The 27610-nt window shown below is 45.4% G+C and overlaps 2 protein-coding genes across 3 annotated transcripts in view; one reads left to right on the top strand and one right to left on the bottom strand.

Moving 5' to 3' along the window:
• The window catches only part of LOC8027946 (inhibitor of nuclear factor kappa-B kinase subunit alpha), a 33756-nt gene extending 24608 nt beyond the window's left edge, over window positions 1-9148 (bottom strand). Inside the window, exons 1-4 of the mRNA XM_029991870.3 lie at window positions 8917-9148; window positions 6216-6365; window positions 1229-1447; window positions 130-288 (exon numbers count right to left, since the gene is read on the bottom strand). Coding sequence (XP_029847730.2) covers window positions 130-288; window positions 1229-1447; window positions 6216-6320 — 483 coding nt within the window. The 5' untranslated portion in view covers window positions 6321-6365; window positions 8917-9148. The remainder of the gene's footprint in view (window positions 1-129; window positions 289-1228; window positions 1448-6215; window positions 6366-8916) is intronic.
• Window positions 9149-9695: 547 nt separating this feature from the next.
• LOC8027947 lies at window positions 9696-27361 on the top strand. 2 transcript variants are annotated; one of them, XM_029991869.4, is made up of 14 exons: window positions 9696-9927; window positions 13042-13258; window positions 16214-16315; window positions 16745-16882; window positions 17202-17297; window positions 18161-18310; window positions 19009-19104; window positions 21091-21242; window positions 21664-21762; window positions 21885-22012; window positions 22642-22790; window positions 23873-23920; window positions 24454-24647; window positions 25473-27361. In XM_029991869.4, exons 2-14 carry the CDS (start codon window positions 13103-13105, stop codon window positions 25714-25716), a joined length of 1752 nt encoding a protein of 583 aa, XP_029847729.2. In that variant the 5' UTR covers window positions 9696-9927; window positions 13042-13102; the 3' UTR covers window positions 25717-27361. The 2 variants fall into 2 exon arrangements, with proteins under 2 accessions (XP_029847729.2, XP_040361257.1); XM_040505323.2 differs by lacking the exon at window positions 9696-9927 and adding an exon at window positions 10732-10900.
• Window positions 27362-27610: the final 249 nt, after the last annotated feature.

The raw sequence follows: 27610 nt of genomic DNA on the forward strand, positions 1-27610 counted from the left end.
AAAGAAAAAAAAAAGTGTCCGGTATCTTGTTGAAAGCACCCGCTACTAACTATGCAACAATTCACAAGCAGTGAATAATCGATCCTTCTGAAAACGCGAGCAGTGCGAACAAGGAAGCACGAGACATACCGTGCCGTCCTTCTCCTGCAGCACTACATTTTCGGGCTTCAGGTCCCTGTGCACGACGTGGTGTGTGTGCAGGTACTGCAAGCCAGAGGAGACGTCGCTCAGGACGCGGCGGACGTCCCTCTCGGGCAGGCCACAGCAGTTCTCCCGCTTCTGCAGCACCTGCGGACAGAGCCTCACCTGTTGCAAAGAACTATTTCCCCCGACATCCAACAAAAATATTTTTTCTACAGTGTTTCACGTTTGCCAATAAAGATGCACAACATCAAGCTGAAACCAGAGGTTCAGCGCAAAGGACTGTGACATTAAAGACTTGGAATGGAGAGCGTGCTGGTAAGATCCATCCCCGTTTTATATCCTTCCCATTACTGACATTTACATTGAAAACTCCGAGAGTTGACGCAAGTCACTTGGGTTGTCTCCCTTCCCACATCTATGCATTCAAACTTTCAATATTACAACGCCTCCTTGGCATCTGCAGTCTCATTTCGTAACAAAACCCGTCAGCAAACACTTTTGTTAGGATCAGTGCAACAAAATAGTACTGTCCGTGATCAGCTGAAAACTAAAGAAACGTCACATGCTGCAAACAATTTATTGACCATCGTGGCAGCGTTGGAAAGGATGTGGCGGCAACATCAAAGCACAGCTCTTTAGTAACTCTAGATAGAATCGCCTCTTGTGATGGGAGCTGGGAAATAAAGAGAGGAGCAGAATGCCGCCAATTGTAAGAGCCGTCGTCGGCAGTTCCGAGAAAAAGAACGAGAAAGAAAGCGACAGAAAAGAAGATAAAGAAAACAGACGAAAGGTTAGGCGGGTTCATTTTGCCATGACGAATTTAAGTCGTTCGTATGCTTGTCAACCTAATTTCTTTTTGTACGATGCGTGACGCCAGCATTTTCCTTAAAAAAATAAGGCTAGGAAACAGTTAGGTGCAGACCTCACAGGCGGTTTCTTGCCACTTTTAGTGTCTACTAAAGCGTCGCTAGCAATATGGTCCCACTGGGACTACCAACCTGTGTGTCTACGCCTGCGTCTAGGCGACCAAAATGCATGCGAAGCTGGTGGACGTCTTCCTCTAGATGGAGGAGTGAGTGCATACCTGGCGAAGGTTGCCACCGGTGCAGTACTCCATGGCGAGGAAGGGTAACGGAGAGTTGAGCTGGGCAAAGGCCTTGGGGAGAGGCAGTCCCTTGATCACGTTGGGGTGGTCGAGCTTCTTGAGGATCTCCACCTCTTGCGCCCAACGTTCCGAGAGCTTGGTGGTCAGCTCCGAGCAAGTCCTCAGGCAGGCCTTGAGAGCGATCGTCTCCTTGGTTTCCTGTAAGCCATTTGGCAACTCGTGTAAGATGTGTGCACCTGGCTCGGATCAACCGAGTCAAAGTAGCTGCTATACACAAACGCGTTACCTACAAACAAGCATGCATTCCCACACAAGGTGTGGGCACAGCATGCGCAGAAACCAAATTTGTGCAAAGTGAAGCGTCTGCTCATGCGCAGACGCTCCGCCTCACACATGCACGCTTCACCTTATCGCAGTGGTGTGATGTGAGAAAGTCGAGTTGGTGTATGGTTACAAACGAGGTGAGGACGGAAACGGTGTCCCTTTCAAATGTCCAGCTTCCAGAGCACACTCGTTGCCTTTGGCTGTGCTTTGACTGCACGTGCGTGCTCCAGGCTCATGAGGTGCTGAAGCATCATAGAAAGTAGGACAACTGAAACTCCTCCCTACCATTCCCTCATGCTGTCAGTGACTTCAACTTTGTTCCTTTTTTTTTTAAATCTTTGCAAGAAGCATGCTTTAAACCTAACTTTGGAAACAAACTCTTGTGCTTATCCGCAATACATAAACTTCTTAGCAGAACCTTTAAAAAAGTTTGTGCTGCTTGAAATGCGGTTCCACTCTGGTGGGTAGTTGCACTCTGGTGGGTGGAGGTAGTTCGGAGAACATTTGAACAATCAGAGGATGTTTTGCCGAAGCCCACAGTAGCCACAAATTTGACGAAATGATACAATCATGGTCCACTAATCGAAACACTTTGCTCCCCTGCCCACTCAATTTGGATAAGATCTTATTCTGTTAATCGAGTGAAATTAAAATGGGGCAGAACGTTTTTGGTACTAATGTGTTTCCACATAAACCCTCAGTGCATGTGTGCTTTACGTTAAGAAAGTTAACTTACTATGCCACTGCATCAGCTTGACAGATACTAGTTACATGTGTAATATCGCAATAGGACATATCTAATTCACAATTTTATCTTCAAAATCTAGAACCTTGCTGTGAAAAGAAAAAAAGCTTTCTTGCAATGTTGATTGAGCAGGACGTGACTGTACTGCAAATAAAGAGTCTTGCCAAATATTACTCCAAACTGGTCACTCCAGTGGTGTAGCCAGGATTTTATTTCGGGAGGGGTTTAACGGCACTATCACCTCCTTCTTCCCCTTCCCTTCCCTCCTTCCCTCCTTTCCTTCCCTCCCTCTCCCTCCCCCTCCCCCCCTCCCCCCCTCCCCCCTCCCCCCCAAATTGATGAAGTAGGGTGAACTCGGCGCTATGGATTCTCACGCAAAGATTAGTGAGGCACTGTTAAGATAAAACTGGTAAAGCTACAATATCATTTTTCAGAACGGAGCAGGCTTCATTTACAGCAATACGGGCGTGGTACCTCACTGTTCTACTGTCGTCGTAGTTGTGGCCCACCAACTTTAAAAGCTTCCTCACAGCACACAACTCCCTTTGCTTTTTGAGGTAGCACTGTATTACCAACGCGTGTCGGCCAGACAGAAGAAAAGGATAGCTATACTGTCACAAAAAATTAAACAGCAACTAAAAATAAATTTTGACGCTGAAAAATTGAGCAAACGTCCACCCAGAAACACTAGGCCATATTCCAAGCTGCCATTAAAATGGCCAAGACAGCGCAAGTTGAAATTCAGATGCCGCGTGTAACAAGTTTAACACCGCTCCAACATTCCCGCTGGAAGCACAAAAGAGCATTTTAAGCGCTCCGTGTTCGTTCCTTTTATGGATTACCTGATCGCACAGCTAAACGGGATATATAAAAAGCATTAACATACGCTGCAATTACTTTCGTCGCTTCTGCCTGCAAAGATCTTGGAAAGCGGGGCAGCTCCTCGCACTGAGGAGTTTCTGGAGCAATATTCAGGCATGGTTTCAGTTCCAGTACTCTAATGCGAGCTGCTCATATGGGCTGCCGAATGCAAGACGGAAAAACACTTTCTCGTGAAACGTCACGTCTACGCTACAGGCGGTCGCCTTCTGTCTGGAGGCTCTATTGGCGACGAGATGTATTTGGTGGCGCCACCTCGCAGACACCCTCCTGTGACGCAGCTGGTAAGATGCGAGCAGACGACGCCCTATGTCAAAGCACGGAGTGGCTACAATAGTTCACAACTATGAAGATTAAAACGGTTTATTTATTAAAGAAACGCATGTAACGTTTTTTTTTAGTTATCTTTCTAATGAATAACAGTGCCTCGAAGTTGCTTTTTGTATTAGAAAAACTTTAAATGTTCAAAAACAAGCCTGGAGCTTCACATTACAGCTTGCGCGGCGTGCGTCAGGGCTATTCAGAGCCTCTCTGGCCCCCTTTTTTTTTTTTCTTCGGATCTGAGGAGGCCGTTGTTCAAAAAGGTTTTGCATTCACCAGAGTAAATGACGTATTGTCTTCTTAGCTGTGCACGCGCATGCACAGTTGCGCTGCAAAGCGCCGCACACTTGTTTTAGCTACATTGAGCTTGCCCATACCGACGCTTCTATCCAGGGGCTCTAATCTGGACACTTGGCGAGAAATTCGGCGAGAAGTCTGGCAGCCGTGATTGGCCAACGCCTCACATGACCTTGGCACCGGCCCAGGGGCGAATCCAAGGGGGGGGGGCGACGGGGGCGGTCGGCCATCCCCCCTCCCCCCTTCTTGGAGGGCAATTTGGGATGGGTGGACCCCCCGGTGCACACAAAATAATGGGAGAATAGCATCCTTACAAATTTCCCGCCCCTCCAAAACGGAGTTCTGGATCCGCCCCTACGCCAGCCAATCGTAGCCGCCGGATTTCTCGGCTACTTTTTCGCTAAGTGTCCAGATTAGGGCCCCAGGTACGACTCGGCAGTTGATGCCGAGCAAATGCTCGTCAGCAACTGACGCTTGGCTCCTCCCGAATCGAAAACGCGGCAAAGAAGTCTGTCACATCGCGACTTCTGCTCGAAAGAAAAGAATAAACTTTTATGAATTCTTAAACTGTCGGCCATGGCCCGGCAAATTCGGGCGATTGATTAATTTGTTCTATCCTATTTTTACCAAGAATCGTTTACAAATTTAAAATCACTCGCTGAGAAGCGCATCATGCATTATGCGCATTTGGGTCCCTTTATAGCAGGTGTATTCCTCATTTTCTAGGACGTTGAAGTGTCACCGAGTTACTAGATTACTTCGATCGCGAGGGGGTCTCGCACATTTTGGGTCGGCCGGGTGAATAAGCAGGGAGTTAGTCGAAACGACTCCAGGAGCCAGCCCCCCGTCTCTTCCTACCAGTTATTCTGAGGAAATACTTGTCTACTGGCTTACAAAATTAAAAGAAAAGGAATCAACTCGGAACTAATAAGAGACCAACACTCGCAGAACACATTGGAACTAAGAGGATACACGGAGTTGCTTTCACCGAAATGTTTACTGCACACGCGAGAGAATCTCGCATTTCGCTTACCTTTCTGCAATTTGACGAGAAGCTTCCTTTTTTATTTTGTCCGAATCATAATAAAAAAATACATCCTATTCGCCGTGGTAAACGCTGTAGTATAATAAACCGCTCGATATTCTACTTTCATCGTTCAGCTTTTTGTACTGGATAGAGAACAGCACACCACCATCCGAGCACTTCGACACATCAGCTCCAAAAGTGTTTGTTGATACGACTATGTGTGCCACGTGCGGTTTAAAGCTTTGGTAAAATGTCCTACTAGAAATATCACTTCACCAAATAAACACAACGCGTGAAATAGGCTTTGCCGCACGTTACCCCAACACCCCATGAAACGAGCTGACGAGCTGAGGGATCCAAAATCTATGTGGTCTGTCCCAGTCTGTCCTACCCGTGACGTCACAAACGATGATCATGATAGCTACAGAAGTGCCCCTGTAGTTCGCACACGCCACCAATTCCCAAACATCCATCGTCTCTTTGAGGTCATAACGACTCTACGCGTAACAACGGCGGAAGCTGAACGCTTTTTCTCTTCCCTACGACGGTTGAAAACATACCTGAGAGTGTCCACTTCGAATGAGCAACTGCTCGGTCTAGCACTTTTGACTTTTCACCGCGACATTAAAGTTCAAGTGGAGGACCCGCTGGATATTCTTTATTGGGAATGCAGGCGGCTGCATCTTAATGAGTAGGCGCTTGGCATAAATTAGATTATCAAGAAAGCCTGTAAATTGCTTTTTGAAATAACTAGACACAGTTACTTTTTTATTCGTGGTAACTTTTAGTCGAAAGCACGTAATTCTGATCAGTACTCAAGGTGTGCGCGAGCGCAGCGCCACCCGTTGCTTACAGTGCAGTTACTTTTTACTAATCATTTAATATTACTCACAACACTGACATTGTTTTATATTATAACCATGAGTTTGTTTTATTATGTTCACTTTGGCTTGATTGAACTGTGTATTTTAGTGAGGATAGTTTGTTATATTTGGCCTTGAAATTGCCACCCTTCACCCCACAAACGGTTTGAAATATCCGAGGTAACGTTCCGCATTCCATCAAATAAACATGAATGAAGATATATTGCCCATTTTATTTATTTGAGCATTTTCTACCTCACAAAAACCTTTGTCCCGAAAGCATATAAGTTGGAGCAAGTTCACGCTCCCCCTTTGCTTCATGCCGCGTGCAAAACCGAATGCGTGAGCAGGGGAGCAAGCGGGCCCCCGGGAGAGGAGGGGGGGGGGGGGGGGGGGGGGGGGGTTTGACCCCCCAAACCCCCCCTTGCCTACGCTACTGGGTCACTCGCAATATATTTTAGTTTCACTCGTCAAGAAGAAAATGTTATTACATCAGGAGCAATTACTCACAGTGTTGTGCCATAGTGTTATGCTGCCAAAGGCACCCCTGTCGAGCAGCTTGCCCTTCTTCCAACAGCCAACAGTCTGAGCGTCTTCGTCCATCGGTTTTCCCATGTCGTTGCGGTGTTAAGCCATCACGAAGAGTGCCAGTAAAGTTCTCTGGGGAAAAACAGGCATACAGTGATGCAAGGCTTTTGTGGCATGTAGTGCACTGCACTTTCTCCCGCATTTACAAACGGGGATATGCCTAATACTGCGACGACTAAATTAAAAACTACTAGATATCCTTGACGGCCGAGCATCATTGGTCGAGCGATGCGAGCATTCCTGTCAAGCAGTGTTGGGCAAGTACTTTTAAAATGTACTTGAAGTAAAGTACAAAGTAAATGAGAGGTTATGTACTATCAAGTATGAATGAAATGCGAATAGCGGTGCGCTTGGCCAACGATATGTGCGGTGCCACCTAGAGCCAACTAGGAACTGATAAAGCTGAGATGGAAAGAGGGCTAGGAGGGAATGCACATTGAAGTAGGCCAGTAGGTGCGCAGCCTCACAGCCCCACTTCCACCCTGCAGTTTTATCAGTTCTTAGTTGCCTCTAGGTCATGCAATATGTACCGAAGGTCAGGCGCTCCGCTGTTCGCATTTCATTTGTATCTGAGTAAAGTAAAGTACTATGAATACAATGTACTTTCAAAGTAAAGTATGTAGGGATTCCTGTGGTCTCCCTTCCCTAATGGCTGCGATAACGACCGCAGGTCGGAACGCTCAACCTCCTTCACCGTGAGCTCCGACCTATTTGTGAAGTGGAAGGTCCCCTGTTTTGGAGGGCCCTCCCCTCACTCTTTCCCAAGGGGAACTCCTTCCGTTCCGCCACTCAGATGCGGTTGCGAAGGTCATGCGAGGAGGATTCACCTCGTCTTTTCTCGCCCTCAAAAAAGGGACTCGTTCGGCGGCCGCGACAGAGATAGGAAGTGTTTCGGTGACCTTCCCGATGCTTCCCCAATCTTGGCTCTCTGGAACCCCGTGCCTGGAAGGTAAGGACCTTTCCCTTGCCGGCGCGGGGGGCATTTTGGATGGGGACATTACAGTTCTTTTAAGAGAGTGTTTTAATAAATGCTCTTGGACTCTATCCTTATTCTGGTACGTGTGTCGTCTCCTCCACTATATTCGAGAGGGTGAGACAAGGTAGTCGATCATTGGTACCGACGGAGGTATTTCTCGAACCAGCCCACAGTAATTTAGCCCTAAACGTCGTCTCTATAGTCACCGAGATGTGGGAACTATGCTGCTAGGCTTAACAACTTCATTGAGATTGCCGCCGCTGTTAAGATAACCTGTTGGTTACTCTGTCAGTACCACTGTTAGGCCCGCTTCAGACGGGGCAACTTTTCCAGCAATTTTGAGGTTGCTGGCGGGTCGTTCCCTAGCTTTCCCTAGATCGACATGAATTGCCGAGATCGAGTCCGGCTCGAAACGGACGAGCAACTCGAACAACTCGGAGCCGTTTGAAGCGGCAGCAGCCAATCAGGGGCGCAATATTTTTATGCGACATCCCCGTGGTGGTGATGATGACAGCTAAAGACTTGGTTCTGGATTGAAATCGATCGTTTTAGGAAGTAAACCTTTTCAGAAAGATTAGTTAGTATTCTCAAAGCCATTGAAAGATATAAAAACATGTTTTTAGCGCGTAGCTGGGCGTCTAAATAGTGCAAGAAAATTCAAAGTGAATGATAATGATAGCAAGTCGTAGCAATTCAGTCGCTGCGTGTGAACGCGGGCAACCGGTGTTGCTGGTGTTGCGACGTCAAGTTGCTGGGTGAAATTGCTCCGTCTGAAGTGGGCCTTAGTGGCTGCAACCCCACAAGTACAAATCATGATGCCATTTTTACTCCCTTACACAGCATTTTTTTTTTTTAAACTGGCATGCATTGCCCTAGGGGTAATCGGGGGTGCACCTAGCTGTTATTCTCGGAAATGGCGGCGAATATTGGACAGTCAAGTAGCTTGAAAGATGACAAAGCATAATTTTTTACACGTTTAAATTTTGGGAATGTACTTTGAAGTCGTAAGTTGTACTTTCCCGGGAAAGTACCAGAAAAAGAAAAAAAAAAACTTTACGTACAGTACAAATTTTGAAAACCTACTTGAAAGAGTACTTTGACTTAAAGTATACTTCCCAACACTGCTGTCAAGTGATGTCATCCATGTTACTGGTTCTTTCCCTGCGCATTAACAACTAAAAAAAAATATAAAAATAATAACAGTCCAACTATTACCGCTGGCATCACACGACTGCTTCTCAAACCTCGAGCTACAAAGAGGTACAAAGCGCAAAGTGCGAATTTTAATGGAATATTCTGCCGTTACCCACCCGCGATGAATCATGCGAAAACGGCGCCCCGTCTCTAGCTGACAAGTGCAAATACGAACTTTATAACAATAAATCGAGTCATGGTAGTACCCGAAGGCTCGAACGGAAATAACCTGAAGGTAGTACCGATGAAATGACGTAATATATAATTTTAAAATGCTTGTCTTTGAGCTCTTTTATCTGTCCTACGTGTTTTCCATTCCGTCACGCAGTCGCCGATTCTCGAAGTCGCGAGGTGGCAGCGGTGGCAGTTTGGTTGGTTTAGTTTCGGCGATAATAGACGCTGCACGTTTGTTGACACGGTTTAAATACTGACTAATGATGCGCAAATACTTACTTGAAGCAGGCCGACAGCAGACAGTTGACAAACAATCGCACTATATAGCAAGTTTCAGCGATAAATCTGGGCTTATGACCGACGAGACGACGTGGAGACGACGACGCCGACGGAACAAGACAACAAAAAATAAGTGGATGGCTCTGTTTGTGTACAGCAGAGGGCAGAGGTGTACAGAGTGTTTGTGCATTCGTGTAGCTGTTAGCTGTTAGGCGTGTTAGGGCGGTAGTTTGCGCCACCTAGCCAAGCTATTTATTCTTTCTTTCAGGGTTGAGCGGTTTGAAAGGTTGGTACGCCAGAGTTGGAGAAATATTGCTAAACCTCGGCGCTTATCATGTCCCGTTATGCCGTTATCACCCACAGGCAGTTTGGGGTAGCACGAGCTGTTGCTCGTATAATCGAAACAGCGCTGACCGACTGCTTTGTTGTATCATACCCTCGGAATTCACAATGACATGTACAGAGGCTGTCAATTATTGATAATTAATTTATGCGTCCTTCTGGGACTGTAATTTACAGCTTATACGTTTTATAAGGTAATAATGAGCACTTCGCTGAAGCCATGTGCTTGTGCCTATGCGCTGCATTCTAGAAACGGAAAAGAAAAGAAAACAAAACAAGACAACGTCACATGACGCTGACTTCTGCTGTCGGTAAACAAGCAACAAGAAAGTTAAAGAAAGTTGGCAACATTTTCATCAAAAACAATCGAAATCAAAACACAAACAAAAAGTGTTTCTGAGGAGGCGGGTGCAGACACCGCGCACACCGCGCATTGCACGGAAGCCGTCGCTGGGTGCAATCCTTCCCAGCATTCCCCGCGCTGACGCTGCCACGGCATAGTAACTGCCGCCACTGCCGTAGAAGAAAATAGCGAAGAAATTTATATTTGGCCGGTGAAATTCCATTCGCCCCTATGGTGTTATCTGGATTACTGCAAGACCTTCTTCAGCTCGCCGTAGTTGCCGCGGTGGACGGATCATCGAGGGAGAACAACGAATAATGCCATAGGTTCGTACTACTGCTACTACGATGGCGACGGGGGCAGACAGGGTGACTTTTGCCCCCATTTCATTCTGCGTCACAACAAAAATCCCTCGAACAGTCGGTGTTTGTGCCTTAAGGCGGCCGCTTTAGTCCGCCAGTCGCCTTCTTTAGAAAACAAAGTGACAGCTGCACGAAGGTATCTCGCGAGGATCTTTCTCGAGTGTCCAGCAAATAGGCCTTGTCTTGTTTATCTGGGCACAGCGAGCCCGCCGTTACCGATAAGCGTAAAATTACGCGCGTCGAGCGAATCCCTTCTTCGAGTTGCTCTTAATCCCGGCTCGATACGACAGTCCGTAGGATCCCTTTTCATTGTTTCACAACCTATTGTCTTCGGGATGTCTTCTGAAACGCTCGTCGTCGGAGCTGTCGTCACAGCTGATGCAGAATCGTTCGCGCACGCGATGTTCTCAATCGAGAGCGCTCTCCGATGACGTCCAAGGTCCGCAAGCGATGATTCAAGTTTGACGCTCCGTTATCCCGATTACCGTTAGATAGGCGTTTTCATTATGACGCGACGCCTTTAGTACTTCCTCGTCTCGTAGTACGAGGAAGCCTAACGAGCTCCATTCTCCCCACCCTCCGTCCTTCCTCGAATGAAAAAAGAAACAAAAAGAGTTACTTCGTTGAGAACGATATGAAGGTAGCCTATCCGGTTCTTCGAAGTCACAACAGAATCGCGCCTATGTTTACAGAATTCTTCGACCGGATAACGTGCTGCGCGATAAAGCGGCCGATAACGGTAGATCCTTGTGGCCGAGGCTGCGAGTTCTGTCGGGCTCGGCCTTGGGTCAGTTCGAAACCAGTCGATCGTCGGGAGTATGCGGCCAGATCTATTACGTCTGGTTTGCTTGCTGGCTGGCGTCTAAAATCCGTGACAGGAATGACGACACTGCTAGCCATTGCCGCAATGTCTACTGCTCAGGCATCAGCTGGTCCCGTATGTACAGTTTCATTGCCACAAGGCCAGCGTTCTCTTTTCAGTTCTTTTTTTCACCTTTTTTCGCACGTGGTAATGGTTTTCTAGACATCGCTGATGATCTAAGGTGTACTTACCTTACTCACGTGAAGCGTTTTATTTGTCTTTCACTGCAGTTGTGCTTTATGCATGCATTAGTATAAATTTGCGCAAGTCTTGCTATCTTATCCGAGAAGTGGTTGAGTAATGGCAGACGAGTTCCACGAAGCCTACCTTTGCAGTTTTCTATCGGGGTGATTGTATAGCACAGAAACTGGAGGACCCTCATGCAGCAATGCGTCTATGCGGGAGCTTTGCAAGGTCCCAGTTTTTGCGAGAAAGATGTTCTCTGTTTTATTCACTCAAGGCCACTCGCAATTTTTCTGAGATCAGGTCCTGTCTGCGTTTAAAAACATGTTTTCTAAGAGTTGTCACGGTTCTGACGTCACTCCTTGCCACTGGCTGTTTATTTGCAAACTTATCGGAAGCATGGCCCAGCTTATTCTTCATGAACGAGGCTTTCGTGAATCACCTGTCCGGATGCATTGGAACTAGACAAAGGCTGTGCCATATGTACATTCTTAATTTGCTCGAAGAATGATTGTAGTTGAATCATCTATCTCTGTTTCGTCAGCAAAGCTGTCACGTGAGTGGGGTACATGGAGTCTCCTACAGTGCATTGGTGGAAAATTGCCAAGCCATATGTGGGGGGGCAATATGCATGGAAGCACGAATATTCTGGCAGCTTGCCCACAGAACTTTTTCTCGTTGTATATGAGTATGTTTTCTTGTACATTTGCTATTGGTGTACAGCTGTCTTTGAGGTCCTATTTTTCTCATATTAGGATAGTTTTTTTTTGTTTTTTTTTTATTGTGCATTTTGTTATTTCATGGTGAAATCTTTTTTAGGGAAGTAATGAAATAAAAGAAGTGAATAGATAACATGGTGTATCAAAGATTTTAGTTCATTGGGCACTAGTTCAAAGATGTTGTATCTCCTATCACTTTAAGTCTGAGCGATGCCGAATCCTTAGAATTTTTTTAATTGTCTAGCACCTCGTGGGTTTTAGTAACATAGTGTGATCCCATCTTTGTCGCTTAACCCCTTACTCTCTGTGCCACGTGCCAGAAAAGGCACAAAAGTTGCACAACTGTGAGAAATGGTACCAAGGGACGAAAGCAGAGCTTAGGAAAAACCTTATACATAACGTGGAACTCGTATCTCTGCGTCACAATACCGAGGAATGGCTTCACCCAATGGCACGATTCCCATAGACATTGATTTTATGCTGAACTATTAAAAGTGTACTTCATTTATGATATTGTAATTATTAGGAAGAATGGCTCGTGATATGGGGCATATTCGTTCATATTCTGAACTATTCTGAACACTTTTGCAATACATGCCTTGCACCTGACGTCTTCCCGTCAACCCTCCGGCAACCACAAAAGAAGAGGGGAAGGCGAAACTCTCTTCTCACCGGGACTCGCCTTTGTGAGTCCCAGACTTGCCCAGAATTCGATAGTCTACCTCTAGGAGATTATAGATGATTAACCCGTCACTCAAAATGTTTACAAAAGCAGCTTCCCCCTCTCTCTCTTCAGTCGTGGTGTGAAATGGATGATGTGACGTCAGTGCAAGGCATGTATATTGCCAGTTGAGACGCCTGCATGTGGCTCAAACAAGTTTCGCACTTTTGAGTGTTGCTTTAAGTTTATTTTTTAGCAATCTTATTATTTACTCTTTTTTTCCCTAATGCTTGCATCTTTTGAAAGAACAACAACTTGGCTAGACATGCCCCAAGCTGCCCACCACCGCTCACTTTCAAAATTAAGAAAAAAATATGTTGAATACACCGCTTGGAGGGACGACTTTTGAAATCCACTTTGAAGAAACAGACGGTTTCCTGCTTGCAAATTATCCCGCGGATGAGCCATACACACGTTCCGGGTTCTGTCAAGAAACAAAGTGCAGACAGAGACAAACACGAAAGTTGGGACGTGGCCAAGCACTTGTTCGTGTCTACCTCTTTGTGGTCGTCCCTGTTTGCACTTATGGGCACCATTCACCGAGTTCAGCAACAAGTCTAGCTATACATGGGCTTTTGTGGTTGTGGTTGCAGGCAAGCGGGGGAAAGGTGGAGCAGCGAGTGCACCATTGGGCCAGCCTGGACGCTGTCCAGTATGGTGGACTGTAGAGGGGCCCACAGGACAGTAACCCACCTCCCCAGCAAGCTGTACCCACTGCTCAAGAACTTCATGACAGTGCATCCCAATGGCAGCTGCACCGACAACTGCTCGGGCCATGGAGAGTGCCACCAGGGCATCTGCTTCTGTGAGGTGGGTTCGGATTGGATAGTGTCGGCTAAACCCTTTTCTTCTGGCTCTCACGGTTTCGAGAACTGGATCTTGTCGGAAAGCAAAAAGACGTGGGCAGTGGGGCTCTGCACTGGGTGGGTCGCCAATACTAGCACTAGCAATGTGTGTGCAATTCTTTTGTGTTTATTTGAAGAAGTGGCAAATAAAAGACCTTGTTTCTAAGTGGAAGGAGGTGGGGGGGGGGGAGTGTCTTAAATGAGGGGCAGGTGGTCTGCGGCAAATGATTGATGTACACTGAGCTTAGCAAATCTCCACGAATAATGTTCTCAGAGGTATGTCTCAGTCATATAAATTGCTTTAATATTGGACTTAAATGCTTATGTGTGATTTTAGATAGGGTTGAACAATGTGTGGCTGGTAACATATTTAATTTGTTTGATATTTTTATCTCTGAAGTATTTGCATAGTGTCTAGTATAAACAAAACAACAAATACTTTAACCCCCCACCCACAAAAACAAAAAAAAAATCTTGGGACATAAGTAATTCTACGCAAACCGACTGTGGTCAAGTTTGGTAAGTGAATTGCTTAAGGTGACGACAGCACGAGGAGATATTTGCTAATGTTTTTGAACAATGTGTGGGTGCAACTAAGAAATAAGAAATAATATAATTATTAATAGCGTTACATGTATTTAAAAAAAAAAAAAAGTAAAACGTGACCACCTGAGTGATTGCTTGTGAACTTAAGAGGCCCCTTGATTTTTAAATATATTTCACTAATGTCAAACTTTAATGGAATATTCTCCTTTCACATACCTAAAAAATGACAAAAATAAAGTACTTGCATGATGTCATTGCCTAAATATTAGCATCAAACACATGATTGTAATTTTCAGTTTTTTTATTTGACATTGGATCTTCGTTGACATTTTTGACCCTGGAGAGTGGGGGAAAGAGTGTTCATGCCCATTAAGCTCGCTGCAGTACGTGATTGGGTCTTACATTTTGTACTTGGATTCTTCAAGATTTGACCTTTTTGCATGGCCTCAGAGATTCTTGGTGCGCAAAGCTCTTGTCCGGGCATTCTATTCGTTAGGAGAGACCGAGATGAAGAAAAAAATGGCTCTTGGCTGTTTTGTGCACTGTGGCGCTAGGTACAGGCCCGAAAAATCATAATTATTGACCTTGCCTGCCCAGCTGCCTGCTTGAAAGGGTGCTTGTTTTCCCGAATTATAGTCGTTGCTTCTTACCACAACACATATTACTTTATCAAGGAAGCTGTAGGTATAAATCTGAACGTTTTCTGTTTGTAATCCGGGGAAGATATATAATAGATGCATGCCCGATTGTTTTCAATGGCACTGCGCGTCTAATAACTTTGGACAAGAAATAGTGGCGAGTCAATAAACAGCGAGTCTCGATAAAGCTTCTAATCCAAAAATACCGTTTTCTTTGTGAGGCCGAGTGGGCGGAACATCATGCTCATTATGCCCCCGCAGATTGCTTTACTGAATACGAGCTAAGAGCAGTTTGAGCTCTTTGGTCCCGTCGTTTGCTTGAAACTAAATTTCCATGTTTCTTTCGTGATATCTTTGTTTAATTTTAGCCGTTGTTTTGATTCTGTCTTTTCTCGCGTATCTCTCAAGTGTTCCTGGGATGCCGTCTCGCCATGACTGCTGTAGGCTGGGCTTTCACGGCTTCGGCCCTTTTGCAGCAGTGACATTTCGTGCAACATTCTCTTTTACTGATTACTGTTGATCCGGGCTGGCTTGCTGGAAACTGCGTCTTAGCGAAGGCTAGTTGAAAGGAAGCACTGTCAGAGCCAGCGCACCAGCTGAGTGGCCCTTGAATTGTGTTAACGAAAATACAGGCTCTATACTATTTGCACACGTTTAATGTTCAAGATGATGATGATGATAATAATAATACAAAATATTTTTGGCTGAGGGGAGCCACAGCACTGCAAGAAGGTAATGGTTTGTACCATGGAGGCTCAAAATGTCATGTCGAGATAATGGTGATTATCTGACGATATAATGTACAAGATGAGGATGACGGGTTCCTCTGATTGTCACAAAAACCGCTGTTTGAGTTTCGGAAGTTTGGGGACACTTCTAGCGAGTCAGCCAGCGAGCCGAGGTGGCCTTGCGGGCTGTTTGACAAAGGTTTCAGATGGCAGTCTGGTGGGTCTGGTGGTGTGGTCGCTCACTTCAATGAAGGCAGCGGGCTGCAGGAGGTGGTCCAGTCAAAGTAAAGGACTGCCACCCCCAAGGCATGCAAGTCCGGGTCTTGAAACGTAGCTCTGCGGTAACCTGGTATAGCTTCCTGTCATCGTCGTCCATGACTCCCTGACGCCGGCCCGGCATCTGTATTGTCTTGCGGAGCTCTGGAAAAGCTGTGCTATATGGTCCTTCTGCTCGGCAAACAAGCATTTGGAAGGGCCGAAGGAGAGCTTTGCGTGCTAAGAATATTGGAAGCCGTGCTTTTTGCGAGAGGCCCGTTTTTAAAATGATTGTCTTTTGGTATGGAAGAACATTGAAGTTGCACAGCACAGATGGTAGGCACTAAAAAGTAAACAAGGGCACCTGGATGCTCGGAGGCTATATGCTCAGTTGGGGCTTGCTGCAATACAAGTTCAAAAGTGGTGCTTCCAAAGAAGTCCATCATTCATTTCATATGTGCAGGTCAAAATCAACCGTCTCAGTTCATCCCTACATGGGGGAATGAATTTTAGAAATGTTATACAAGCAAAAACAAAGAAGTGGAAGTGTAATTTGCATTTGCTGTTAACACTACACTGCCAAAAAAACTGTGGTGCAAGATTTGCATTAGGTTTCCAAGTTCATTATTTACAACATTTTATGGAAAGTTATTACGAGTCCAACACAGCCGCGGAAAATGATATCGCTGTAGCTGCTGACTCTTCAGGAACCTGTGTTGTGAATCTTGACATGTCCCCTTCTCGTGTCGACAGGTGCAGTACAGTGGCGGAACGTGCACCGATCCGAACATCAGCTACTTCGTGGCTTTCTCTACCATCTTTTATTTAATCTGCGCAGTGTCATTTGTGCAGCTGGTGAGCCTCTTTGTTTTGCATTCCCTGTAGCAAGTGATGACATAATAGCCTTCAAAGCTGTTCAGGTAGAGCTTCACCCAATTGATTTGAATGAATTCGAGGCTTTAGTTACGAGGGCTTCCTGAGAAAAGCATCACAGGTAGTGATGTTTGCTATAACTTTTTGTTGATGGTCGAGCAGTCATGTCCCTTTAATACGGACCTCGTTTATGTGGATACAGTGTTTTTGGGGGCGAAATGGGTAAATACTATGTGCATTTTTGTCTCATCATTATGGACGACTCCCATTATGGAAGATTTTCCGGGGGAACGGAGGCGTCCATATTAACGAAAGAGGACTGTTGCGTGAACTTGGCCGGCATTCAGTATTACGTTTCAAAGAATTGCGCAGCGACTGATTTCGACTTTGTTTACTACCCTTAACTTTCAGCTTATCTGCATCCGGTCGGAATTTAGCCGCATCAAGCCGCCGTCGCTGCTAAAAGCGCTCAAGGTCACAACGCAGAAGGCTCTTTACGCCCTTATTTGCATCGCCACTTTTGCCCGGGGCTTCTATTTCTCTTCTCCGGTAAGTGTCGTCAGTCTCGTTTTCTCATAATGTTGTATTCCCGTTGCAGCCATTTAGCTTGCTAGTCTGAGAGCTGGCATTTTCTGCCAGATTTATGCTATTTCAAGTTGGGACAGCCTCAACTGTTCCTTTCTTACTGGTCACGGTGATTTATGGCAGTCCATCACGTTTAGCGCCAGACATGTGTGCAGGGGTTCCCTGCGTGGTTTTGTTCCCTTAACCCAATTTCTAAATCTGAGTGTTTTTCTATATTATTATTATGATCATTCTCGTGAAAGCCTGAGATCTGAGAAGTGCTGTGTTTTACGTCTTGTTTCAGGAAAATGCATCCTTAGATTGGGCGTCTAGTCTGATGAGCGCTTACTACCCGCTGCTGCTCACAGGGTCCTCTTTGATTGTCTGCTTCTGGGCTGAGGTAGGTGCATCTTGGAGGGCTTTCATCAACAAACTTGCTCGTTTGCAGTGTAAGCTGCAATTGCACTTTATTGTGTCCCTTGATCCAGTGGTTGCATCTTACAAGCTAAATCTATGGCGCACAATTTAAATTCCACGTAACTGTAGATTCATGTTGTCATGTTGCTGAAGCTTGTCCGAGACAAACCTGGTTTATTGACTGTTTTTTTATGCACATACTATTTAGCTCTTTCATTTACTTGTTCTTACGCATCCCCACCTTTTCTTGAAGCCTACTTTATCTAATGACGAAATGTGCTGGTGGATTCGAAGCAGTTTCAAAGTACTTTTCTCTTTTTATTGTCATGCCCATGCAAGCGTGACTTGGCATCTACTGTCATAGAAGTGCAAACATGGATCACTTTTGGAGCACTCCAAATTTACCCAATGGATTTATGCATATGAGTGCACCAATAGGGTGTTCGCACAACAGAATGATCTGGTCTATCAAGGATAACATGTTATTTGGTGCCATATTAATGGTATATTCCAGGAAGTCTGGCTTTCCTAAATTTTCAGCAAAATGTAAAAATGCCTCTCTTTAACCTTAAAACATTTTTTTCACTAGTTGCTCTCAAATGCTCGCACATTGAAGTTCACAAATTATACAGACTTGATGTGGAGTATACTGCTAAATTCAGCATTTCTGGATGAAGCTTGTAGTCTCAACAAGTAAGCAGCTGATAGGCCAAGTGAAGTTACCATATGGCACCAAATCCGTTATTGCTTTTTGTTCTTTCACGTGACACGTGTGGTTGTGTTGTGGTGGTCTTGTCTGTGCGTGCAATTTGATCTCCAACGGATGGCTCCCAATCATGTTCCCAGGTGTTCCACCTGCGAGACTTGAGACACGACAAGCCTCGCTTCCTGAGCAAGTCGTTCCTGGGCTTCCTGGCCTTCAACATCATCACTTACTCCCTGCTGCTCGCTGAGCTCGTGCTCATCCAATTCGCAGGCTATGGGGAGACGGAGAGGGTAAGTTTCTTTACATTTTGTACTGTTGTGCTTAGCAGATCTGTTGTTGGGTGGGGGAATTTCTCACCACACTTTTATGGTAAGCTTTATGTGTGATTTAAGGAGGAATCGATTTTGTTTTTTGTGACCACTGTGGAATCTGTCTCTTGTGCAGTCAATTAACAAAAAGAGGAAGGTTAAATTCCTAACTTATGACCACTTGAGTTGGTTAGAAACTGTTGACTAGAAACCGCCATGGGGTCAGAATTTTCTATCTTTGGAAACTTTGACTACTAGTTTAAAATTTTTTTTAATTTTTCCTTTTAAACATTTATGAAGCTCGGATCAGCCAGACACCCTTTGTCGCAGACCTCAAAAGCTACAAAATACAAATTTGAGTCTCGGCAAGGTTTGAAAGCTTCGTAATTACTCGAGCCTCAGTTGGTTTGCAACATTTTCAGTTGCATGCAACTTAAAATTGGTGCTAAGCCATAGGCCTTTTTTTGATGCCACTTGTTATTAAAATTTGTGGTACACTCTATAACATTGTTTCAAAGTTGGAGATTATCTGAGCACTATATACGGGAATTATTCATTGGGCCACACACAAGTGTTTTGTTTGTGTGCTTTTTTGTTGCATTTGGAAAAAACATTTAGTGCACAGTTTCTGTTTCAACTTGCACCTCTGATACTTTATGCTATTCCTTTCTTGTGCCCAGAGCCTGTTTTTGGGCGTATTCAATGGCTCCTTTGCGGTCCTGATGGTAATTGTGGTTGTCTTCTTCCTGATCTATGGAGTCGAGGTTTATTTCAAGGTATGATGTTTGTTCTTACAATTGTTGATTTGACATCCTCATGTTTTAAAAAAATTTAGAAAATAAGTCTTGACATATTTTTTTTTTTTGAGAACGAGAGTGCAAATTGTACCTTCTTTCAGAATATCAGCTTTGATTACGGTGGCTATTTTGAAAGAGCATCTCCGTACCCAAATACTCTACTATTACAACTTGAGATAAAGTTTATACATGATTCATTAATATGATATGTATACTTTTATGGTCATAATATTGTTTTACAGTTTGTAGGGTATTCAAATATGCTATAAACCTGGGATCTGTAGCAGTCCTTTGCCACATGTAGATACATTTCTTTGCGTTGTGCGTTAGGGGTTGTTGTACGTACGATGCATCACCACATGAAAACTTGATTCTATAAAATGACCCAAACTTCATCATTGCTAATAAAAGATATCCTAGTAAGATAGGCTCCATAGTATTCACAATACGAAAGTTACTAAACACAGTGCTGCTTTTCTAAAAGAATGGAATTCTTTATTTTATTTCTAAACAGCATTTGTTATGTGGCTTACTCCTAGCTGATTCCCTGTAATGCACACTTGTGTTACCTTTGGAACCCATTTGTCCTATCTAGGCACATAGTAGAAATAGTTCTTGGATGTTCAGTGTCTCTTTAATACACTCTGCAAAAAGAGTATGCCCCAGTTCAATTTTTTGATCGCATATGGACGCCATTTTGTAGCCATCGATTTTTGCGCCGCAACACTGTTTTGACATGAGGCTTGGGCGTCACGCTCTGCACTTTTCGAGGATGTTTTAAAGGGATACTACAACGAAATTTCGGCGCTCATTTTTTGGTCTATATGTGTTCAAAAAAGCAGCATCACATCGAACATACCAATATCTTGTTAAAAAAGTCACGAAAAGGAATTTTAAAACGAATTAAACGATTAGCAAAGAGCCCCTGGTGGATGTCGCTAACGCCTCGCTTGTAATGCCCGTCTAGGAACCTTGACAGCTAGTGACGGAGGTTGTCTCGTCTTCGGCCACGACGAGAGAAGAGGGGCAGAAGGAACTCCCCTCTTCCCGCGAATGCCTTTTGTGTGTCGCAGAAGTCGCTATTGTCCCCCTAGAAGATTATAGAAGATTAACCCGTCACTCAAAATTCGTACAAAAGCAACCGCTTCGGTGGCTGGAACGACTAGGCCGTCCTCTCGACGTTAGCCTTGCCGTAGCTTTGCTCATCTTGAGACGACCTAAGTCACGATTGCGTTGAATGTCACGTGGTCTCCTCTGGGCCTTCTCCGAGCGCTTGCCAGAGTGGGCCGTTTATAACAAAAAATACAGCCACCAGGCTCAAAATACAAACGTGTGATTGTCATTTACGGATATTGTGGATCATATTCAACCTATTTTTGAACACAACGGGAATATTTCAAATTTCGTTGAAGTATCCCTTTAAAGCAGTTATCCCCAAAAATTAACCCCAGAATTTTGTGTGTTGGTTTGTTTGTACATTTCCCGATAAGTGTAGCGGGTAATTTGACGTCGCATGGCCTATACACCAGTTCAGTTTCGCCGCTAAATTCAGCTTTAAAATTTACGTCACATGACCTATTCACCAATTCGGTTTTTCCCGCTTAATTTGGGTGGGAAAATTCATGTCACAACGTCACGAGACCTACGCATCACTTCAGTTTTTCCGCAACATCTAAGAGAAAATTTATGCCCCATGACCTGGCATCACATGACCTATTATACACCAATTTAGTTTCCCTATAAATTTAGCTTAAAAATTGACGACCTTTGTACCAAGTCAGTTTCCCGGTCAAGTTTAGCGGGGAAACTAATAAAAACTCTCCAAAAGGACCGTTTAGTGTCTTCCAAACAAATTTACATGATCGCTCCTCGAATACCGCATTTCATGGATTATGGGACTTTGAAGATAAAGGTCGAAGTCAATTTTTCCTTATTCAGGAGATTCTCCCACCGTCTGTGGTGCAGGTCCGGGGAGCCTTCGTGGCGGGTCCCCCCAGCGCGCCCAACATGTCGCAGGTACACCAGTCCCGGCTGGGGCTGGTGGCCTTTGCCATCCTCCTCCTCACCACGGTGTTGTTCATCCTCTCGGACGTCATGGGATCCTTCTGGAAAGACAAGTGAGTGGACGCGGCAGTTGTGCGCCGGGCAGTGTTTAATCTACACTCCGTTGCACCCACAACGGATCGCTCCGGACGCTGCAAAGCCATCGAAGCAAATCTGGTGCCGTGCGAGCGTCACGTGATCTTCAAGAGGGGTGTAGTGACGCTTGGGGCGTATTGACATTTGGGGCGTAGCGACGCTTGGGGCATAGTGACGCTTGGGGCGTAGCGACACATCCGGTGTAGTGGCGCTTCGGGCATAGCGACACTTAGGGCGTGTAGTCATCTGATACGTTCATGGCAAACTGCAGCGTCCGCTGCGGTCCGTTATAAGGTGAAACGGAGTGTAGCACAGTGGCGTGTGCACATTAGCAGAGTTTGAGACGTGACGATAGCTTGGCGGCAGCATTGTGATCCCCGGTGTGTTTTGTGGATGCAGGGTGGCAGTTCTGGGCCGTAACTGCCACGACGTCATGTTCCGCGTGATCGAGATGGGCCTGGCTCTCTGGTTCCCTTGCGTCCTCTGGAATTGTGTTCAGTGAGTTGCCTTTTACTTTTTTAAGATTTTTGTGTGTTTGTTTTGAATTAAAAACTAGAAACCGAGAAACTAAATCTTTAGAAATTTCTCAAATAAACCCGGCTTTTTTTTTTATTATATAGGCCACAACAGTTGTGGATCTTGAATCCAAAGAAACTGCTGGTGCGTCGGGAGCCCGACAAGACTCCGCCCACCGGCCCCGAGTCTGAGGCCCTGTTCTCCGTGCCCAAAGAGCTGGCCAAGAGCGGCGGTGAGTCGGGAGGAGGGATTTTGTTCCTGCGAGACAATTGCCATAGCTGGTTGCCGACTTGCCACCACCCCATGATGGTGGGATGACTGATCGGACGACATTTGCACTTGACTACGGACGTTGGCTGGTATCATTGTAAGAAAGCGAAGGCTTGACATGCTGGGGCCTGTTCCACGTGCATTTAAGCCCGTGCATCCAAGTAATCCTTGAGCCTAGAGGTTTTTCTGCCTGCAGTGTTGTATGAAGATCAGGAAGTACCTCCGTACAGCACAGAAAATTTCTTGCCTTATCCAAGGAAATTTTATTGACTTAGGAATAGTGCCTTTCACAATGGCTTACAAGGGTCATAGGCAAGTTGCTTAATGACTGTAAAACAGTAAAACATGGTCATGGTTGGGTTTAGTGTTAGCCGGTTGCTCATGGTCTTCAGCCAACAAATGCTTGCCACATTGATTCTGATATGCGCCATTTTTCGGCACGTTCGATTGTGAACAGCCCTCCCAGGTTCTAGCTATTCAGAATGTTCTTGGTATAGTTTGACCAGTCAGTGGGGAGGAAACTAAATTTAGATGAGAGCCCAGCTCTTCAGTGCATGAAATGGGGCTCTGGCATCTTTTGTGGACTTGCAGACAGCCTGAGCTCTTTGGAGAAACTCCCCGAATGCTTCATCTGCTACGACTCCGACCGCACCGACGCCGGACCTCTGATTCGCCCCTGCAACTGCAAGGGCGACGTTTCCGTTGTGCATCATGACTGCCTCCGCACCTGGCTCATTGAGGTGGGTTTTTCTTTTCTTCCCTGTTAAACTTCTTTCCATCTAGCAACCTAAGTAGCCTAGTCATCTTGTTCCTCTAAGTAAATATGTTAGAGTAATTAATTAAAAATTAATGTAAGCACTCGGTACACCTGACTGCAGGTTCCTAGAACTAGAGCTACTTAGGTTATATTTAGGTTTCCAAGGGCCTACCCCCCTTGTATCCGTTTTTGTCAGTACAAACTGGCACTAGTACTTAGTGGTCGAATTGGTACCAACGCTTCTCAAACATAAATGTGTGTTAAAGGGGGACTCCGGCTAGAGGTTGAACTTCTGAACTACTTATGCGATTGGAATGAACTTTGCAGGGGAGATCTAACTTCAGATGTAGGTGTGCTGTGCAAACTTTCAGCTCTCTAGGATAACTTTACATACCTGCATAAGAAGATGTGTCATTCTTCGTTAAGAAATCTATGATATGCAAATGAGCTATCTAGCTTCTATCGAGCTATCTAGTTTTTATAAATCAAATGTAAATATTTCAGGAAGAGGGATTACCTCAAAATATGAGATGCATATCTGTCCTAGTATGCCAATTTTTGAAAACATAGTTTTTTCTTGATGAGTACTTTAAATTAAAACAAAATAAAGTAGATAGCCCAATTCCCCAGTAAATTTCAGTTCAGAAACATCTTGATTGTGGTATCAAAATACTTTTACCTTCGAACAAAAGATTCCTTCGTATGAAATTTGCAGCAAAAAACGGAACTGAGAAAAATGCATTCAAACATTGAACTCCTTTACTTGTTACTGCCTCACAATGTGTTGAAAATATTTTATATCAACGTAACTATTTGGTGCATGGTTATGATATTTAGTGTAAGGGTGTATAATTAGTTTCTAAAACCAAATACCTCAAAATTGAAAAATGAATTTTTTCAAAAAATTTTGAAACTTAGGTTTCTGTCGCTCCTTAAGTAGAATTTCGACTTGTCTAAGTACTATTAGAGCAGGAAGCGAGGTCTAGGCCTTCTACAGTGGCCATGGTTCGAATACTCTTATATGCTTATTTAAATGTGAGTATTTGCTGCTTTTTTTTCTCGCAGTCTGCCGGGAACGCAGACAGCAACCGCTGCAAGGTGTGCAACGAAGAGGTGAGTTTCTGAGTACCGTATCTATAATTCGCTTGAGTTTCCCGATACTCTGCTTGGAGCTTGGTATTCAGGTAACTGATGTTGCCCATTATGCACTTTCCTAAAATATACCGGCCAAAATATATACTACTGGTTTTTGTTTCATATACATAAAACTCTTTTGGGGCATCTCTGCCCGTTCTTATCCGAAAGATCTCTGTTTATTTATTCATTTTACCCTCGCAGCCAGAGGCATTACAAAGGGAGTGGTGAAAAATGGAGCAAAATAGCAGTTGAAAAGCAGAACAGTTAGAGATGGGGAATAGTACATGGTTGCTTAAAAACTTGAGCCGGCTCGTCACATTTCTTTTTCATCGTCTTTGTCCATCTCTGTGTCTCTAGCCTCTTTGCTCGCTTACTTTCCATTGATGTACCTCGCCCCATTAGAAGAGGTGGTGACGGTTTCGACTACGAGGCAACTGAGATAGAAGTTTCTTTCGTTAACAATGCTGTTGTCGACTGTCCCAACCAAATGCCGTTGCGCCCCTTTCCAGTACGAGCTGGAGCGAGGGGAGGTCTGGCTGCCGAGCGGCCTCTCCCCGGCCCACTGGCTGCAGACGGCGGCCGTGCTGGTCATCATGGGCAGTGCCGTGTCCGGCGCCTGCCTGGTCGTCAAGGTCTTCGACAACGTCGGAATCCGCACGCTGGCCGTCGGGCTGGCTCTGCTCGCCGAATACGTCTGCCTCAGGTTTGTACACCCTCCCTCACCCTCCAGGTCTCTTGCATGCCTTAGATTACTTCCGTTACGAAAATGTAATTTGCAAGTTTTGCTGTGGATGGTGTTGTTGCGGTCGGATTGGTCCTAAATCTTGCAGTGGATGGGTGCTGTGGCGTCTGCTCGAGACCCGTGAGGCAGACTTAACTATTTCGATCCCCGAGTTCATCAGAATCCATCATTTATCGAAATCCCTCAGTTTATCATAATTGGGGTATCTCATCGGGCACAGCTCGGCCACGATGCTGTGCCATCGGGTGCCAGTGCGCAGCTTTGAAACTCAGCTTAAATGTGAAGGCAGCATGTTCGCAGCATTGGGAAGAGCTCGGGAGTTTGAGTCAATTCTAGCGTTCGACAGGTGTCGTTGTCATCTTAAGCAGCCGCCCAACGAGCTCAGTTTTTGTTCCTGCCAGACGATATGGAATGTGGTGTATATTTGGTGACTTTGGCCTTTACCTTCAGTATTTCTTGTTCAGTTTGAAAACATGGTTCAAAAGTTACTTTTACTTTTTATCTAGTTTGCTGCACGACATTGTCACGGCAAGCGTAGTTCCCACGGCAAGCGTAGTTCCCACAGTGCTGCAATCCCGCACTGCTGCGCAGGCACGCGGCGTCATCTTGCATCTCATTCGCACTAACTCAGGCGCGAAGGAGACGTCGAACGAAGTGATGTTCTCGTGCCGGTAGGTTTGACAGCTACGCCGGCCTTTACACTGTCGCACTAGAAAGATGACGCCGAGTATGGATCTTAACAATCCCATTCGGATCCTCTGACCTCCGTTGCAACACGTTCTGCAGACTGCTGGGAATCAGCGTGTTGGAGGCGTACCAAAGAGCCAAGTATTCGGCGGTGCGCATCCTGGGCAAGCGGCTGGCCGGGGCGTCGGACAACGACCGGGCCGTGGTGGTGGCGCCGTCGAGCGTCGTGAGCAGGGTGGTTGGATCGCGCTGTGGCAACCACCTTCCGGCGGACCACAAGGCCATGCTGGTCACCACCCTCGGCGATCCGCAGAACGTCCCGGACTCCGAGCTGGCCATCTGAGCGGCCCGTCCTTCGTTGGAAGGCGCCGTGCAGTGTCCAGTCTCCAAATTGTCTTTTTTTTTTTCTCCCTCGCTAGTGCCCCTTGTTCGGTTCTCCAGATTGTAGGGTTGTCGCGAAACGGAGTGTCGTCAAAGCGGGGTCGTCTGCTCTCCGCCACCCGTGCTGTGTATGATTGAAAAAGAGTCTCGTCAGACACGGATGCACAGCGGGTGCTGTCTGAACCTCCAAACTATATTTACGTTCACTACGGTCCGTCTGTCGGGCCGGAAATGCGGAGTGTTCCGTGGTTTTTGCAAAGATACGAAGAGCTTATATTTTCTCCAACACTGTGAGGAAGCAGCTCTCGCTGTGTATACTGTATGGGGAACTTGTTTATAATGGGATGCCAGTGTTGCTACAGCTCGTTTGCAATGCCGGATCTTGCCTGTATCGGTGGGGTGGGCAGATTACACGGAATGAAACCTTTCTGAAAAGATTGAAGGGCAGGGGGGGCTGTTTATAAACAAAGCTTAGATATGATCAGCGTGACAGCGTGACTTGGTGAAATTGAAGATTAAAAATTGTGCGGGAGCTTAATTTAATGACGCAACATTGTCGGGGCAGTCGTCGCATTCTAATTGTTTCCGCGAGAATACTTGTTTTTTGCCTATTTGCACTCTGGGATTTGCTGCTGTGATAAGTACAGGTTGGGTAAATTTGTACTTTTGTCATTGGTAGATGCCAGGCCACCGTGTTGTGAACCGCACGGCTGAAATTCAATCCCGTATTTTGGCGTTGTATTCCGAGTGCCGACACTCCGTTCCACGACGGAGCAGTTCTGTTGTGAGAAGGGTTTGGGGGGAAAGAAAGCTTGTGTAATTTATCTGGTTTTAATTTATTTCATCGTTAAGATCATTCCAGAGGTGTAAATTGGAAGGAGTTCCTGCAAAGCATACTTGTAGCCTTTCAACAGTGTTTGCTCCTAGTTCTGTACATAGAAAGAAAATATAGCACGCGGCAATTCGGGAAGGGGCTCCCGAAACAAGGCACAGCAGCAGCATATATGGAAGCCAACATTAGCATAGAAGGGCTTCCCTTAAAGTTTGGGACAGGGTCCTTATGATGATCCTTTAGGCTCTTCAGAAGATTGGGACATTTCTGGTCTTGCTCCATGGAGAGGTATGCTTGGCAGTTGCTTGTAGCTTGAGTTTGTTGGATTTCTGCAACATACATTTTTTTTTTTTTTTTTTTTTTTGGGTTTTGGTGGCTTTGTGTTGAGGATTGGCTTGGGGCAAGAGCTTTTGATTCTAGCATTGTGCCAATTTCACAAGCCATGGTATCAAAAAAGCAGTAGTTGACTAACAATTTGAGCATATATTTGCACTTCCTTACGCTGGACTTTGTCCCAGTTTCTGAATCTCTAATAAACATTGTGTAATGAGGAGCCACCTAACGTTATTTAATGGTCTAGCACTGGTGTTGTAGTAGTGGCACTTGCAGCAGACAGTTTTTTCTTTGCAACACATCGAAGATGTGCCTGTATATATCCCTTATAGATTGTTATATATACCTCATTGCTGTTCTTATTTGTGATCCGGTGTGAACAGTAGGAAAGGCTATTTTTATTTGGAATTTTGCGTGACTGTAATAAAGTCCTTCCTCATTATATTGTTTGGTTTGTCTTGTTATCAAGTGTGTTATCAAAAGAACTTGGTGAAGTATGTTGCTTAGGCTGAGCGAATGACACGTGTATCACTGGGGCACGTGTTAACCCATCCAGTCCCTCCCCTTCTTCACGCTACTTCGTGGCGACAGTATGGGGCGGCTCATTACAAGAACGTTAACCCACCTGGCCCACCTGTACTCTGCAGCAGTTGATTTCACTAAAGTTCTTTCGATGAGTTAGAAGGGGCGG

The sequence above is a fragment of the Ixodes scapularis genome, unplaced genomic scaffold (genome assembly GCF_016920785.2).
Source record: "Ixodes scapularis isolate PalLabHiFi unplaced genomic scaffold, ASM1692078v2 PGA_scaffold3__209_contigs__length_174095766, whole genome shotgun sequence".
NCBI classification, from domain to species: Eukaryota; Metazoa; Arthropoda; class Arachnida; order Ixodida; family Ixodidae; genus Ixodes; species Ixodes scapularis.

What these genes read in the sequence shown, in the direction of transcription:
- LOC8027947 (XM_029991869.4), top strand. Translation starts at nt 13,103, where the DNA reads ATGGTGGACTGTAGAGGGGCCCACAGGACAGTAACCCACCTCCCCAGC. An exon ending in TTGTCTGCTTCTGGGCTGAG is followed by an intron (nt 17,298 to 18,160) that starts GTAGGTGCATCT and finishes TCATGTTCCCAG; the next exon opens with GTGTTCCACCTGCGAGACTT. An exon ending in GCCGAATACGTCTGCCTCAG is followed by an intron (nt 24,648 to 25,472) that starts GTTTGTACACCC and finishes CACGTTCTGCAG; the next exon opens with ACTGCTGGGAATCAGCGTGT.